Source organism: Ictidomys tridecemlineatus, chromosome 3, assembly GCF_052094955.1.
Source record: "Ictidomys tridecemlineatus isolate mIctTri1 chromosome 3, mIctTri1.hap1, whole genome shotgun sequence".
NCBI classification, from domain to species: domain Eukaryota; kingdom Metazoa; phylum Chordata; class Mammalia; order Rodentia; family Sciuridae; genus Ictidomys; species Ictidomys tridecemlineatus.
Genome location: NC_135479.1, coordinates 75,037,760 through 75,054,686, shown reverse-complemented (window position 1 = coordinate 75,054,686; position 16,927 = coordinate 75,037,760). Strand labels below are relative to the sequence as shown.

The 16,927-nt window shown below is 38.8% G+C and overlaps 1 protein-coding gene across 9 annotated transcripts in view; it reads right to left on the bottom strand.

Annotated features, from left to right (window-relative positions):
- Positions 1–1,294: 1,294 nt before the first annotated feature.
- The window catches only part of Iho1 (interactor of HORMAD1 1), a 66,869-nt gene continuing 51,236 nt past the window's right edge, over positions 1,295–16,927 (bottom strand). For 6 of the 9 annotated variants that reach the window (XM_078043169.1, XM_005326909.4, XM_040269688.2 and 3 more), the window contains 4 exons: positions 15,594–15,642; positions 15,314–15,401; positions 3,596–3,699; positions 1,295–3,095 (listed from right to left, as the gene is read on the bottom strand). In XM_078043169.1, the coding sequence (XP_077899295.1) occupies positions 1,947–3,095; positions 3,596–3,699; positions 15,314–15,401; positions 15,594–15,642 (1,390 nt within the window). In that variant the 3' untranslated portion in view covers positions 1,295–1,946. The remainder of the gene's footprint in view (positions 3,096–3,595; positions 3,700–15,313; positions 15,402–15,593; positions 15,643–16,927) is intronic. The other 3 variants (XM_078043170.1, XM_078043173.1, XM_078043172.1) reach the window with 1 other exon arrangement.

Here is a 16,927-nt window from a genome sequence, read left to right as displayed (position 1 = left end):
TTAAGAAACAGAATATCCTTTCCTGATGATCAGCAAAGATAAACAGTGTAATTTTAATTAACCTAGCTTTGTTAGGATATAAGTTTATTGCTCATCCTACAAAAACACCTAACTTGTGGAAAACTGAATCACTCCGAACTTTGACTTCATTACACCAAGTGAAATACTTCTGAAGAAATACAGAGTATCATAACTCATAGCAGAATCAAAGAATAGAGTATCCTTTGGCATTCTCAAATTAGACCCTTCAAGAAGGCCACTGTTGCTGGGCATGGTGACAGGCCTGTAATCCCAGCTACTGCAGAGACTAAGGCAGGATTGCAAATTTGAAGGCCAATTTTGGCAATTTAGCAAGACAGTCTAAAAAAATACAAAAGGCTGGGGATGTAGCTCAGTAGTAGAGAACACCTGGGTCCAATTTGCAGTACTGGGTGGGGGCAGAAGGACCACAGTAAAAAATACTGATGGTGTTCTCTCATTAGGGTCTCAACTTTGAATTAAAATGACTATATATATTAAACTGTTCAATTTAGAGTATAGGGCCCTCTTAACACTTAATAGGCACCTGTAGTCACTCTGGGAATTGATGAAACTTGGTGTGGCTGGACTTCTTCCTCCCATACTTTCTTTGCACTAGTAATGAAAATCATCAGGGGAGGCAATGGAATCCACAGAGGGCGGGTGAGCAGACAGCCAATGTAGCCCACAAGAAGAAGAGGCCAGGGCAGTTGAGGCAGAACCCATACCTGAACTTCTTGGCCTCAGAAAATTACTGTGATTGACCATGGGTCCCAGTACAGACCACAGGAGGCCCTTGGTCTGAAAATGAGAGTGAGAACAGCTTAGGCTGGTGTCTGACACCCATGCCAAGGGTGTCTGTCACAGGCAAACTCAACTCCTCCAAATTTTTATGGGACACACCTCCCTGAAAATAAAGAATAAAAAAATCAAGAATGACTGCTTTCTGAAACAGTCTTTTGGCAACTCAGTCTGCAACCTAGTGGCTCTGGTGTCACTGGGTTAGGGTTAGGGTTTAAGGTTAGTGTCATTTACACTGAGGCCACTGAGTTGTATTGGAAATGGACAAATCCTTGAAATTTTTCATCCCATGAGGATTTTCACTTTCTTAGAAAATAGGATAAAAAACCAGTTTGAATGGGGTGTTGTTTATTCAAATCATCTATGAGAGCCTTAGAAAATAAAAATATGGTATCTTGTCAATTTGTTTTCTTAAATTTTAGAAAAAATTGAACTAGGGGGTCAGTTCAATAAACTTAATGAAAAAAATACATACTTTTTAAAGGTTTTATATTTTTTTATTACAAAAGAAACACGGAAGAAAATCTTATGTATGTGGCTTAGAACTATAGTGCTCTAAACAGTAGTTTTGTGCATATTACCTCTCTTTCATTGGCAGCCTTAATACTGTTCAGCAGAAGACTGACTTAGTGTGTCCTATATAATATGCCCACTGGTTAAACAATGAAAATTCTAATATAACTAGATCAAGATAGAAAAAAATCCCAAGGTCTGGAAAGGTATTGATCATGTGCAGGCAATATTTTGAAGATGATAAATATGATGTTTGGGAGTCATGTTGCCACAGTACCAGTTTCATGAGTGCTCCTCTGCTACACAATATTCAAGGAAGCTCTCCCCACTTTCACCAAGTACCCTCTCTCCCAATGCCCCCACCACCAGGCTGTTGTTTCATATTTATCACCACTGGAGACCACTGTCTCTACATTTCATTCCAATAATTAAGGATGCATTTGTCTGTTATGCCCTTGTCATAGGCAAAATCTGATACCCAGAGAGTTGATCCTACCCCTGCCTCCCACTGAGCCCTTCCTAGCAAGGCCTCTCACTCTATCAACCAGTCAAGAATTCTCCAATTTGTCTTTCTACCTGAGCTCAATAAACCAACTGAAGTCACTGTTGGATGGTCAGAAGTCATCATCACTGCTATCAAAACCCAGGTCATAGAGCAAATTCTTCCCTGTTTCCTTGCATGGAGGAGACTCTGAATTTCCAAGATTGAGGTCACTGAACCAGCGCATTTGGTGGTCCCCCTGGGAGCTACTGGAATGCAGATCTTTGTTTTGGGAAGAACATTCAGGAAACTTTGAGAGGCTCTCTTGCACTGCTGGTGCTATTTTACTGGACTTGACAGTTCCTCCCAGAACATGGCAGACTGATTTTGTGGAGCTTCTGGGACCCCGCAGATGCAGAGGCTGAGCAAGGGGTTCCTGCTGCTCCGTAGGGGGAATTCGTTCATCAGAAACTGGAGACTGGGGATTCTGATATTTATAATTGAAAATACAGGTCTTACTTGGGGTTTGTTCTCTCTTCCTTGCAAACCTGCCTCTCTGGGTTTTCCTGGTCGGCTGCCTTTTGCATTTCCTCCCTCTTTCTACAGTCCTGCCTTTCTGTTCAGTTTCCAACTGTTCACTAGGGGCACAAGAGAATATGCTTTTTGCTTGATATTCTGGGCAGAGATTCTTAATGCTCATTGCAAAGTTGTGTAAATCCAGGGATATGAGCTGTGAATTTCCTTGGTAAAGCAGGTCACTGTCACCAAGAACTTTATGGCCTGGGATTCTGGAGCCATGGTTCTTAGAATCTGCTTTAGTAATTGCCCAATTTTGGCAATTAGTCTGTACTGACTTGTCCTTTACATGCTCATTTCCTTTACAAGGCCAAAGGGCTGGCAGTGCAACCTCTTTCTGGAGAGCATCACCCTTTGTTCCCTCACCCATGATACCAAATTCCCTTGTCACTAAGGAGCCTGTACTTGGGTTTCCTGCAGCAGTGTGAGCCTGGGCCTGCCACATAACCAGCTCCTCAGAGGCATATTTTTCCTGCCTGGTAAAATTGAGGCTCTGGGTCAGACTTGGTGAAGTCTGAGAAGTGTTGTCTTTCACATGCTCAGGTATCTGAGGCACCAAGATCAATCTCTTCAGTTCTGCTAGGACACTGGGCACCTTCAGCTGGTCTAGCTGTTCACACAGTTGCTGGAAGTCCTTACTCTGCTGGGCAACTAAAACTTCCAGGTTCTCCAGGTTGGATTTCATTTCTATAAACTCTGCTTGACTCTGGGGAAAAGCAGTGAGAAAAAGAGTGATGGAATATAAGTCAGAGTGCACAATAAAATGTGAGAACAAACCACTGGACAAAGTCATGTCCCTTTCAGGGTTCCTTACAGTGTAAGGATAACTATACTCTGGAGCAGGATCCTGGGCCCTACATCCTACTAAGGAACCCTGGGGAAGGAAAATAGCCTATACCCAAGTTCTTTTCTAATAGGCTTGTGCAGACCTCTGGTCTTTGCTGAAATTTCACAACTTTTTTTTTTTTTTTTTTTTTTTTTTTTTTAGTTGTAGCCACATCCCCAGCCCTATTTTGTATTTTACATAAAAACAAATAAATAAAATAAATTTATTTATTTGTTTTTATGTGGTGCTGAGGATTGAACCTAGAGCCTTGTATGTGCTAGGCTAGTACTCTACTGCTGAGCCACAACCCCAGCCCCAAATTTCACAACTTTAAAGGTAATTCTCTGAGTCTTAGTGAAAAGATTGGGATTCATACTTACAGTTTCAAATTTCTTCTGTATCTCAAGAATAGCTTGCTCCACATTGATTTTCTCTTGCACTGCCTCAAATATTAGGTCACTCTGGGACCGTGTAGTATCTTGCACTAAATACAAAAAAATGACAATTCACCACATGACGACTGTGGTATACACCTCCTGCCCACACTGACATGGACTATTGAACCTTCTCTTCTAGCACTCAGGAGACTGTTTTAGAACAGAGTGCTTTCTTCACAGCCTCTATTTCCCTCTTTCCCTGAGAAGATTCTAGCCTGTATTGGCATCTATAGAGGACCCTGAGAATCTGAAGCCCTTGGGCCCTATCATGAGAGTGGGTTTTTTTTGTTTGTTTGTTTTGTGTTGTTGGGGATAGAACTCAGAGCACTTGCTCTATCACTGAACTACACCCCAGCCCAAGAATGATGTTTATAGAATAAACATATTATCCTGCCCCCTCTGACATTGGTTCAATTGCATTCCACTGGCCACTGAACAAAATCCAAATTTTTCTTTATTTTTTTGTGGTACTAAGGATCGAACCCATGGATGCTCTACAACATAACTGCCTCCCCTCTGCCTTTTTAAAGAAAATAACTTTTTTTTTTTTAACTTGTAGATGGACACAATACCTTTATTTTTTTTTATGTGGTGCTGAGGATTGAACCCAGTGTCTCACACAGGCCAGGCAAATGTTCTACCACTAAGCTACAATCCCAGACCCATAACTGCCCTTTTTATTTTGAGATAGGTTCTAAGTTGCTGAGGCTGGCCTGAAACTTGTAATCCTTCTGCCTCAGCCTCCCAAGTTACTGGGATTATAGGCACGTGCCAGTGCTTGGCAGTTCAGATCTTTAAACTGGCTTACAAGGGCTTACTTCTCCTTCCCCATTTCTTATCTTTGGCCTTCCCTCAGTTTGGAGTATTCCTACTTGTATCTCTGTCACTTCTCTCTTCCCTACAACTACCACCTTAGTCCAACTAATTCCTTTTCTGGTAATAGGCAGACTAGTCAAATTTAGGGATGAAATAAGACTTCCCTAAGGTATTTCTATTTTACCTAAAGTATTAAATCATGGAGGAAAGAATGGCACCAACAGTAAAAAAGAGCATGTTCCAAAAGAATTACCAAGAATTCAGCATGACTAAAGCATGGTGAGCATGGGACCAAGTAGCCTGAGTGGAGGCAGGCCACAGCTGGACAGAAGGGTATTTGTGCCATGTCAAGATTTGTGGACTTGATTCTAAGACTGATACCCTGATACAGTTAAGCAAAGAATTGGCATGACTTAATTGTCTCTCTCTCTTTTCAGTACTGGGGATTGAGCTCAGGAGCATTTGACCTCTGAGCCACATCCCCAGCCCTATTTTGTATTTTACTTAGAGACATAAAATACACTTAGCACCTCACTGTTGCTGAGATTGACTTTGAACTCTCCTGAGCCACTGGGATTACCGGCTTGTATTTGCTCTTTAAAAGGAGAACTGTTTCAGTGATTTGAATGATAAACTGCAGGGTGAAAGTGCAGAACAGAGATCAGAAATTACTTAAATAAAACCACAATCATGTTAAGAATATTAAAGTGAGGGGGATATAGCTCTGTTGGTAGAGTGCTTGCCTCACATGCAGAGTACTTGCCTAACATCGTCAGCACCACAAAAAAAAAAAAAAGAGGGAGAGAGCGAAAGAAAGAATATTAAAGCATAGAGCTTTATATTTATATCATAGAAATATGATTGAGTTTAGAAACAATCAGAAGTTTTCCACCCCACCCTGCATCCTGGGACACTTAACTGAGCCACACTTGCAGCCCTTTTTTATTTTTTATTTTGAGACAGGATCTTGTTAAGTTGCTGAGGCTGGCATTGAACCTGCAATACTCCTGCTTAAGCCTCCCGAGATGCTGAGATTATAGGTATGAGTCACTGCAACTGGCCAGATGTTCTTTTTAATCTTATTCAGGCACATTTCAAACTCTATCAGAAGAGAATAAAGAATTGTAATGGCTATTTCAAAACCCTTCTTTTAGATTTTTCTACTTTGGTAAACACACTGCAAATATTTTCAGTTCACATACATATAAATGTGTACTAAGTACAATTTATAAATAACCAAGAATAGTATATAATATATTATTTTTTTGTCTGCTCATAACTATCTAAAATGTTTCAGGATTCTTAACAAAATTATTTCATTTTAGATGACTAAAAAACAATTTGGCAACATTAGAGTTCTTTAACTCTTCCCAATAAATGGAAGTACTCAGAAGTACATAAATCCTGTTTTCTTTCTTTCTTTGTTTCAGTGCTGGGGATAGAACCCTGGGCCTAGTGCATGTGTAGGGTAGTTTTCTACCACTAAGTTACACTCCCAGTGCTAGGCCCTGGGTTTTTTTTTTTTTGTTTTTTTTTTTTAAAGAGAGAGAGGAGAGAGAATTTTTAATGTTTATTTTTATTTTTTTAGTTTTCGGTGGACACAACATCTTTGTTTTTTTTGTATGTGGTGCTGAGGATCAAATCGGGCCGCATGCATGCCAGGCAAGTGCGCTACTGCTGAGCCACATCCTCAGCCCCGAGAGAGAATTTTTTAATCAGACACAACATCTTTATTTGTATGTGGTGCTGAGGATCGAACCCAGCGCCGCGCGAGTGCCAGGCAAGCACACTACCGCTCCGCTTGAGCCACATCCCCAGTCCATAGGCCCTGGGTTTTAACTACAATTTTATTTTAGTGTGTGTGTGTGTGAGTGAATGTGTGTTTTACTGGGGATTCCTCTATCACTAAGCTACATTCTCATCCCATTTTTTATTTTGAGACAGGTTCTCACTCAGTTGCTGAGGCTGGCCTCAACTCGTGATCCTCCTGTCTCAGCCTCATGAGCCACAGGGGTTACAGACATGTGTCACCATGCTCAGCTCTAACTACAGTATTCATCTGTCTCTTGTCTCTTTATATCACTTATCAGCAAAGGGCAGGGATTTACCAAACAGTACCTAAATAAAAGTTTGTTTGTTTGTATGATACTGGGATTGAATCCAGAGCCATTTACTACTACATTACTCACTACATTGCTAGGGCTGGCTTCAAACTGGCAATCCTCCTGCCTTCACCTCCTGAGTAGCTGCGATTATAGGTGTGGGATATTAAATAATGTACTATTTTTATCTTGCCATGCTGGAGATTGAATCCAGGTCCTTGTGTATGTTATTCAACTATCTTACCACTGAGTTCTACCCCCAATAACTAAATAAAAAAGTCTTTGAAGTTCTAGTGACTTACTTCAGAGTTTCTCATTGAAATAAAACATAATTCCCATCATAAAAGTAGGTTTACATTTCAGTTGTTTCATATTAGCATAAATGCTAGTTAGATTAATAATCTTAGTATAATTAAGTAAACTACCAAAAGGCAACAAGGGAAGTTATGTATAATCCTGTAATAGGAAAGGCCTTTCTAACAAAGACATAAAACCCAAAGCCAAGAAAAAAAAATGAGTTTTATGTCATTAAGTTTATTCCTAGACACTATATTCTGTGTTGGTTTTAAAATGGAATTTCCCCACATTATACTTTCTATTAATTTCTTCCACTCTACTAAATTATCTTATGGTATATGGCACTGTTTTGGTTAATTATCAGAATAACAAGGAAAGATTAAAAAAAGAATCAGATATTTCAACAATGAGTCTAGAATTTGATGACAATGAGCAATGTCTTCGAATTCTGAGGTTGAGGCAAGAGGATTGAAAGTTTGAGACCAGCCTAAGCAATTTAGAAACATCCTGTCTCAAAATTTAAGAAGTGCTAGAGATGTAGCTCAGTGCTAGAGTGTTTGCCTAGCATGTATAAGGTTCTTGATTCAATTCCCAGTGGCACAGTAAAATAAAAATAATAAAGTATAAAATTAAAAAGTAAAATAAAATGGGCTAGCAAAGTGTGGTGACACATGCCTGTAATCTCAGTGACTCAGGAGGCTGAGGCAGGAGGATTATAAGCTCAAGGCCAGGCTCAGCAATTTAGAGAGGCCATAAGCAGCTTAACAATACCCTGTCTCCAAATTAAAAAATAAAAGGGCTGGGGATGTGGCTCAGTGGTTAAGCACACCTGGTTCTTCAATCCCTAGTACCAGAAAGAAAAAAAAAAGGGGGGGGGGAACGGGGTTGGCTAGGGATGAAACTCAGTGGTAGAGTGCTTTTCTAGAATCTAGTATATATGAGGCCCTGCCTGGCTCAATCCCAGTACCTCAAATAATAACAACAATATCCCAAATAAACACAAGGAATTCAAATAGTAATAGAAGACATTTCAAACATGCAAGGTATCACGTGTACCTTTTCTCGAAATGCTGCTGGGAGATGTGCATCATCAAAGCACAATACCCAGGAAAAAAAATGAATTCAAGACTGGAAGTGAAAAAGAAAAGTGCAGTACACAGTAGTGCACACCTATAATCTCATCTACTCAGGAAGCTGAGGCAGGAGGATCATAAATTCAAAGCCAGCATGGGCAACTTATCAAGACCCTGTCTCAAAATAAAATAAAAAAGGACTCACTCATTCTTAAGATTATAGCAATGAGAGGCTGGGTTTGTAGCTCAGTGGTAGAGCACTTGTCTAGCACATGCAAGGCCCTGGTTTTGATCCTCAGATCACATAAAAATAAATAAATAGAATGAAGGCATTGTGTCCAACTACATCTAAAAAATAAATATTTAAAAAAAAAGATTACAGCAGTGAGCCAGGCATGGTGGTGCACACCTATAATCCCAGTGGCTCTGAAGGCAGTGAGACACTGTCTCTAAATAAAATACAAAATAGGGCTGGGAATGTGGCTCAGTGGTTGAGTGCCCCCTGAGTTTAATCCCTGGTAAAATCCCCCGCCCCCCAAAAAAGATTACAGCAATAGCTTGAAGAGGGGGTTGTTGATGCCTGGGACCAACATTTTGGAAGTATATTATGAACATGTTTTTGTTAAAAATCTTAAAAGTGCATGAAGAAGTAAACAAATGAAGAATAAAAAAATGATGCCTTAAACATAAATAAAAGGGTTAGAGATGTAGCTTTGTAGTAGAGTGCTTGCTTAGATTGTGAATGTGCTAAGTCTCTGAGTTCAATTCCTAGTATCAGAAAAACTAGACAAAAACCCCAACAACAAAAACTTTTCATTGGCAGTGGTGGCATTCACCTGTAGTCCCAGCAACCTAGAGGCTGAGGTAGGAAGATAACATCTATCCCTGGATTGAGTCAAAATTAGACAATCAGGGACTACCATTATGAGACAAAGACTGGGACAATGAAAAACCATTGGGCACAATAAACCATTAACCTTTACAGCATAGCATGTTCCTTCTCTACTCTTTGTACTCTTTTCCTAAACCCATCATGAGACCCTGATAAAACACAGAAGCAGAATGTTGGAACAAGATAAAATTGTTACTAGGGGAAAACCTAAATAAATGCCCTAGATTCACTTGCTCTTAGTCAACTTAAAAAGTCACTAATTTTGTAGGTCAGACAGCTGGGCAATACTTTAAATTAGTTTGCCACTAGTTTTGTTGTTGCTGTTGTTGGGGAGGGGCAGGTGGCTACCAGGAATTGAACTCAGGGGCACTTGACCACTGAGCCACATTCCCAGCCCCATTTTGTATTTTGAGACAGGGTCTCACTGAGTTGCTTAGCACCTCGCTTTTGCTGGGGCTGGCTTTGAACTCATAATTTTCCTGTCTGAGCCTCCGGAACTGCTGAGATTATAGGCATGCACCACCGTGCCTGGCATTCACATAAGTTTTGATGATATCTCTGACATGTCGGTAATGATGATGATAATGGTTCCTACGTTACTTTTCAGGGATTTGAAGGCCACCTTTGCTGAAAAACACTGTTTTTTAAAAATATTTATTTTTTAGTTGTAGTTGAACACAATACATTTATTTTATTACTTTTACGTGGTTCTAAGGTTCAAACCCAGATCCTTGCATGTGCTAGGTGAGCACTCTGCTGCTGATCCACAGCCTCAGCCCCAAGAACACCGTCTGTTAAGTTGAGCCTGCAGACATCTGATGGGAGAATAGTATGGGATTTCTGTATTCATGCTATGTATGTCCCCTTTTTGGCCTTAACATTTGAGTCAGCCTCTACGTGGCTCTGCACATGGGTATGTTTTCTGTTGGAGCTGATATGAAAAAGCAACCTTGTGCTTTTTCAGGAGCTATATCAGCCCAAGTACCCAAAGTCTTTCAGCCCTAACATAAAGCTCAGATCAAGTCACAACGCCAGGATGTTTGCATAGAATGATGGCACCACCTATAAAGAGTCCTAGGACAATTCCATGATTGCTTATAGTCTAAATTTTGCATAAGAAGAAACATCTTTTGGAAACATGCTCCTTTAGACAAATCAATAAAAGCTTGTATCTCCTATCACAGAGTAGTCAGCTTCCTCGTTGTTGCTGCTCACTTCAGTTGAAGCCAAAGTTACCCTCTTATCTTGCCTATATATTCATGCTTGCTTTATTCAATTTCATTTCTATTGTCACTAAGCCAAAAGTTCCTATCTCCAGTATAAAAAATATCGAATGATCTTCCTACTGGAAATAACTGGGAGTGGAGAAAGGTTTTTTTTAAATTATATAGTAATAATAATTACTATCATAATTTTGCTATATATATGCTTGTGGGGGTTTTTTTTTTTTGGAGGGGTTGTATTGGGGATTGAACTTGAACCTAGGGGCCACTTGACCACTGAGCCACAACACATCCCCAGCCCTTTTTTATGTTTTATTTAGAGATGGGGTCTTGCTGAATTGCTTAGGGCCTCATTAAGTTGCTGAGCCTGGCTTTGAACTCATGATCCTCCTGGCTCAGCCCCCTGAGATGCTGGAATTACAGGCATGTGCCACCATGCCCGACTGGTGTTATTTTTATACAGGGAGGTAACAGCTTTGCAGCAAAAATAAGGAACAATTCAATAATAAAATTACATCCAAATTCTTCAATTTAAAAAGAATGTTTGAGAAAGCAAATTTCTCCTACTTCTCAACACAAGTACAATTCCATGTGTTGATCAATTAGAAAGAGACTGTATACTTATTTAGGTATGGAATTCCTGTTCTTAAACAAATATTTTCTAGCCAGGTGTGGTGACACACTCCTGTAATCCCAGTGGCCTCAGCAATTTAGTGAGACACTCAGAAATTTAGCAAGACTCTGTCTCTAAATAAAATACAAAAAAAAAAAAAAAAAGGGCTGTGAATGTGGCTCAGTGGTTAAGTACCCCTGGGTTCAAACCCTGGTAACAAAAAACCCAAGAAAAACACAAAAATATTTTCCAGACATCCATGTAGGCATATGTAATTATCCTTCCCTAGAAGAGTTCCTAAATAGCAAGTTTTTGTTTTTTCTCAACAGTGGATATTTCTGATCTTCACAAAAGCAGAGGATAAGAAAACCAAGCAAAGTGTTCAATTCTTGATTAAGGGCTCAGAAAGCATCTGTCTGTCATATATATTTTGTCCTTGTTCCCAAGGAAACACATTTGGATTCTTCTTTACTGGAGCTTTTGTATCAAGCTCATTACCTCCAGATTCTTCTTTTTTTTTTTTTTTTTTGGTTGATGATTGGACCTTTATTTTATTCATTTATTTATATGTGCTGAGAATTGAATCCAGTGCTTGCTAGGCAAGCTCTTTACTACTGAGCCACAACCCCAGCCCAAATTCTATCCATTTTTAAGAAAATATTTAATTATGAAAATAACCCAAGGTCTTAGGATATGGCTCAGTGGTACAGTACTTGCCTAGCATGTACAAAGACTTGAACTGGGTCTCTAGCACCACAAAACAAACAAAACAAAACCACTCAAAACCACAGGGAGGGTGTGGTCACACATGCCTGCAATCCCAGTGACTCGGAAGGCTGAGGTAGGAGGATTACAAGTTTGAGGCCAGCCTCAGCAATTTAGCATGGTCCTATTAACAACTTAGAAAGACCCTGTCTCAAAATAAAAAATATAAAAGGGCTGGGGAGGTGGCTCAATGTCTGAGCACCCCTGGGTTCAATCCCCAGCACAAAAAACAAATCATAAAAAACCCTCAAATCCTTAACAATATATGTAAGCATATGATGATTCAGTCTCTTCCATGCAGACCTTAAACCAACTTCCTAGATTTAATTGAAGCAGTTTTTGGAATTTTATGTATTTTTCCATGTATATATTATGAATCCTGAGTGTGTGTGTGTGTGTGTGTGTGTGTGTGTGTGTGTGTGTGTGTTCTCCAGAAAACTCATGTCATTTCTGCTTTGACTATAAACATCAGGTATTTTTAGTTTTTGTGTAAAAATCCCATTTAAAATCCATTTCTATATTCTGGACCATATCTCTTTTTACATGTTAAGCATTTTAAAAAAATCATTTCTATTTTAGCAGCTTAAGTGCTCAATTCAGAGATGCAACTAGGAAAAAATTGTATTTGCACTGATGACAGCAATTTTCCTTTCACTGTCTAGTTCTGTTCTCCCTGCTGTGCTGCTGAGAGAAAGAGGAAAGATCTGGGAACCACCCTATATAACAGGAGACCCGTTAGTTCTCTTCCCTTTTGGGGGAAACATCTTTCCCAATTTTCACTGGCTGGATGCATCCCCCTGCAAATGTGTCCTGGAGCAAACTATGCACATGAATAGTACCTATCCATAACAGTGAACAGATATTTCTGTTTCATCATGTTCATATAAGTGGATCTTACCTTTCTGAACAATTTTTTTAAATATTTATTTTTTTAGTTGTAGTTGGACCCAATACTTTTATTTTATTTATTTTTATATGGTGCTGAGGATCGAAGCCAGGGACTCACATGTGCTAGGTGAGCGCCCTACCACGGGGCTACAACCCCAGCCTCTCTTAACAATTTTTTTATGGTTTGCTTGAAAAGGCTTTTTTCACAATGTAAAATTATAAAAATGCTGTCCACGTTTTCTTCTAGTTTCTTATGATTTAATCATCACACTTAACATATTGATTTATATATGAATTTTAATTTTTTTGATATCAGTTACTCCTTTTTAACTTTCCTATTGATCATATAGATAATTAATTTTCAACAGAAGTAATACTATACTCCACTTAACTGATCCACCTAAACTCAAAAGTAAAGTAGGGTAAATAATTTTATTATGTTGGTCCTTTGTATCCTCAGATGAAGAATTGAAGTTAGATTAGATGGCTTCAGTGATGCTTCTGTCTGGGCAGGCAGACTGTGACTGAGAAAAGATTTCATGATCTTACTCTATGAAGGCACGAGGCACATAACACAAGACAGCACTTCCACATAATAACTTTACTTCTCCTTTTTCTTGATATGAGTACAGTGAGTGAAGGCCTGGCCACCATATGATAGAAGATTTATCTGATTGCTTTTCTATTGCTGAGTTGCTTAGGGCCTCACTAAGTTGCTAAGCTGGCTTTTCTATGCCTGATCATTACTTACAAAAAAAAAAAAAAAAAAGAATAATTCTGAACAGGCTACCTGTGCCTATTTTCAAGAATGACCTGGATTTATATTTTTTCCCTTTTGATCTTTTTGTTTGTTCTTTGTGTTTGTATGTGTGTGTGTTTCGGGGTGTTGGAGACTGAACCCATGGCCTTGTGCATGCTAGGCAAGCATTCTACCACTGAGCTATACATTCAGTCCCATGGCCTTCTAATTAATATGATGCCAATATATTTGCTGTTGTTTGCTCTTTCAGTGTTGGTCCTCCAGAGTCTTACCCTCAGAAAGTTAAGGAAGGAATCATTAAGGACCAAAGATCAGAATTCATTTCTAGTGTTTTCTGTTTCTTAATCTCATATTGGGATCTTTGGCACTTCCATTTCTTTTTCTGGGACTTAAATACCACAATTTGCTGCAACTCTCCTTTTCATACTTCATATAGTTGTTTGTTTTGAAGACAGAGTCTTGCTAAATTACTTAGGACTAGGCTGGGGATGTGGCTCAAGTGGTAGCGCGCTAGCCTGGCATGCGCGCAGCCCGGGTTCGATCCTCAGCACCACATACCAACAAAGATGTTGTGTCCGCCGAGAACTAAAAAAAATAAATAAATATTAAAAAAAAATTCTCTCTCTCTCTCCTCTCTCACTCTCTCTTTAAAAAAAAAATTACTTAGGACCTTGCTAAGTTGCTGAGGCTGGTCTCAAACTGAGTAGCTGGAATATATAATTTTAAATGCAGAACAAAACAAGAATGCATTATGGTTTGCAAGAGTATCCCAAAGGCCCATGTGTTAAAAGCTTGGTTTCCAGTCTATGGCACAATTGGGAGGTGGTGGAAACTTTAGGAGGGGAGTCTAGAAGGAATAGGTCATCAGAAACATGCCCTTGGGGCTGGGGATGTGGCTCAAGCGGTAGAGCGCTCGCCTGGCATGCGTGCAGCCCGGGTTCGATCCTCAGCACCACATACAAACAAAGATGTTGAGTCCGCCGAAAACTAAAAAATAAATAAATAAATAAATATTAAAAAAAAAAGAAAGAAAAGAAAAGAAACATGCCCTTGAAGGAAATATGAGGAATTGGCCGTTCCCTGTCTCTTTCTTTGCTTCCCAACTATCATGAAGTAAACAAGCCCCTTCAACCACAGGATTCCATTGTGGAATGTGCCACCACAGGTCCAAAGCAACAGGGCTAAATGGGTTTAAGCCTCTGAAGTTGTGAGCCAAAATGAACCTTTCTTCCTATAAGTTGATTACTTCAGATATTTTATCCTAGCAACAGAAAGCTGACTAACAGAGTGCTTTTCTTAGCAACTTACAAATGAGTTATTCTATCACATTATACAAGGAAGCATCCTTAATTTGTTTTTGTTATCTGCCTTGCTATTTCTTATGGGGGTAACAGTCCTAGGGTTCCAGAACCAGTTTCCAATGTACAGTTGCCCTGTGTGTGGGATACCCAGGTTGGAAGCCAGAAGACAGAGTAGTGTTTCTTTGCAGTCAGATTGGGATTAATTTCTAAGCCACACAAAGGCATTGCTTTTTGTAAATCATGAGCAATTCATCTTATGCATTTGAATAAGTTGATTTCAACTTGTTTCAAATAAAAAATAAACAGACAAATGCAAAAAAGATACAGAGGTATAGTCATCTATTTTCTATTTGTTTTAGAAATTAGTGGTTCTAGAGAAGTTTCTACTTAGGGAGAAATATGTATTCGTCTCCTTTGCTTATAAGGTCCAGAGCAATGATTTCAATCACATTTAAATCACTAATTAAGGGAGCAGGGGTTTTTATAAACTGCAGCTAAAATTGAGAGTGATGCTGTGATTTATTAAAAGCAACTCTCACTGAAACCTAGGCAACAAGAAGGACAGCAGGTGACTGGAATATTTCTAACTCCTAAGTGGGTAGTGTCTCTATTGGTAGCACAGCCACCAATTCATCTGAGACGCAAGGAGGCTGCTGATTTACTTCAGGCAGTGAGATGAGAACCTTCTGTAGAGATACCTGCCCTGAGACAGCAGGGTTACTTGGTAAAGGATTAGTGCTTCACCAAAGGCATTGTGGGACCAAAGAGGTAGATCCCACTGCCCATCTCTTTAGGGCTAACCTCATGCACCCACATCTCATGTGAAACACTATGTGGAATCTCACTCCTGGAAACCTGGCTAGGGTTAGAAAGTTCATGTTCACCATTTGCCAATACCTTCTGCTGATAAATACAAACATGAGAGACTCACATGTCTTAGCCATATTCTCCAAAGAATCCAAAATAGATTGGCTTCTTGAACTGAGATGTTCCTCAGACTTTTCCACAGACATCTGCAACTAAGAAACCCAAAATTAAGAAAACATTCACAGACTGTTGCCTTATTTTACTAACTTGGAGAATTGTCATTTAATGATCAATAAGGGTACTTAAAAATTGTGATTCTACAAGAACTAAAGACAAGACAGTATAGTTACTAAACTTCTTAAGATGTAAGATGCTCTAACTCCTTAAAATGTAGCTATACTTACCCTATGAATGCTTTCTCTGACCTGGGAAACAAAGTTGTATAGAGTCTCACTAGAATAGGAGAAAAAGAAAAACAACAAAGCTTTGTGAAATATTGAAACAACATGCAACAGAATTGATTCCATGAATATGGCAGGTGCCCATCTAGTATAGCATCAAAATACTGATCAGAGTTGGTGATTCAACCTGAGAAACTTCAGTGCCAGTTGGGGGGAATGTTAATTCTCCTTTAAAAAAAGGAGAATGTTAATTGTGACCGTTTCCAAGGCAAATCACATTTTTATTTTTAAAATTAACAATATATATATCTTAAATAAGAGTGAATTTTAGCAACAAAGTAGTTACTAGAGAAGGAAAGACCACCTTTCATTTTTACATCAACACTGGCTTCAGCAGTAGTGTTTTTTTTCTAGTAGTCCAAAATTCCTAAACACATCTTTGTCTTACCATTATGTTGACCAAAATAATGAAACTAATATACAGACAATTCTAGGGAAAATATTAATTTTCAATGAAAAAGAAATTATGACATATTTCTCAAATAAACATTCCATTCCTTTTTTTTTTCCAGTACTAAGGATTGAATCCAGGGTCTTATACATGCTAGGCAAGTGGTCTACCACTGCGCTATATCCCCAACTCTTTTTATCTATCTATCTATCTATCTATCTATCTATCTATCTATCTATCTATTTTATTTTGACACAGGGTCTCATTAAGTTGCTCAGGCTGAGTTCAAGCTTGCAATTTCCCTGCTTCCACCTCTTGAGAGCTGGGATTATAAGGCATATGCCACCATGCCCTGCTAAATATCATATTCTTAAAAAGATGAAGACATAGACTGTCATTAATGAAATTCTACAGATTTTGCTTCTTTAATCTATAAAACACAAATAAAAATCAAATTTTGATATCTAAATATGACAACTCTTCATATTAATTCTGTTAGCTATTCTGTAAGACCGACTTTTTTTTTTAAGTTGTTAATCAACTTTTAACCCATGTTAGGCAAGTGTTATACCATTGAGCTACAATCTCAGCCCCAAGACTGACTTTTTAACAGAAGAATTTTCATGACTGGGAGTGTAATTAAGTGGTACAGTACTTGACTACCATGTGCAGGACCCTGAGTTCTATTCCCACCAAAAACCCCCCAAAAATCTAGAACCATATTCTCCATGTGAGAAAGATTGGGATATTGCTTGAAAGCTTTAAAATGAAAAAAAGTAAATTAAGAATTTAAGAAGTGAAAGTTGTTATATTATAAAAGCAGAGAACAAGAAATAGTACCTAGAAATTAGAAATTAAAAATAGCAGAGGGCTTGGGCTGTAGCTT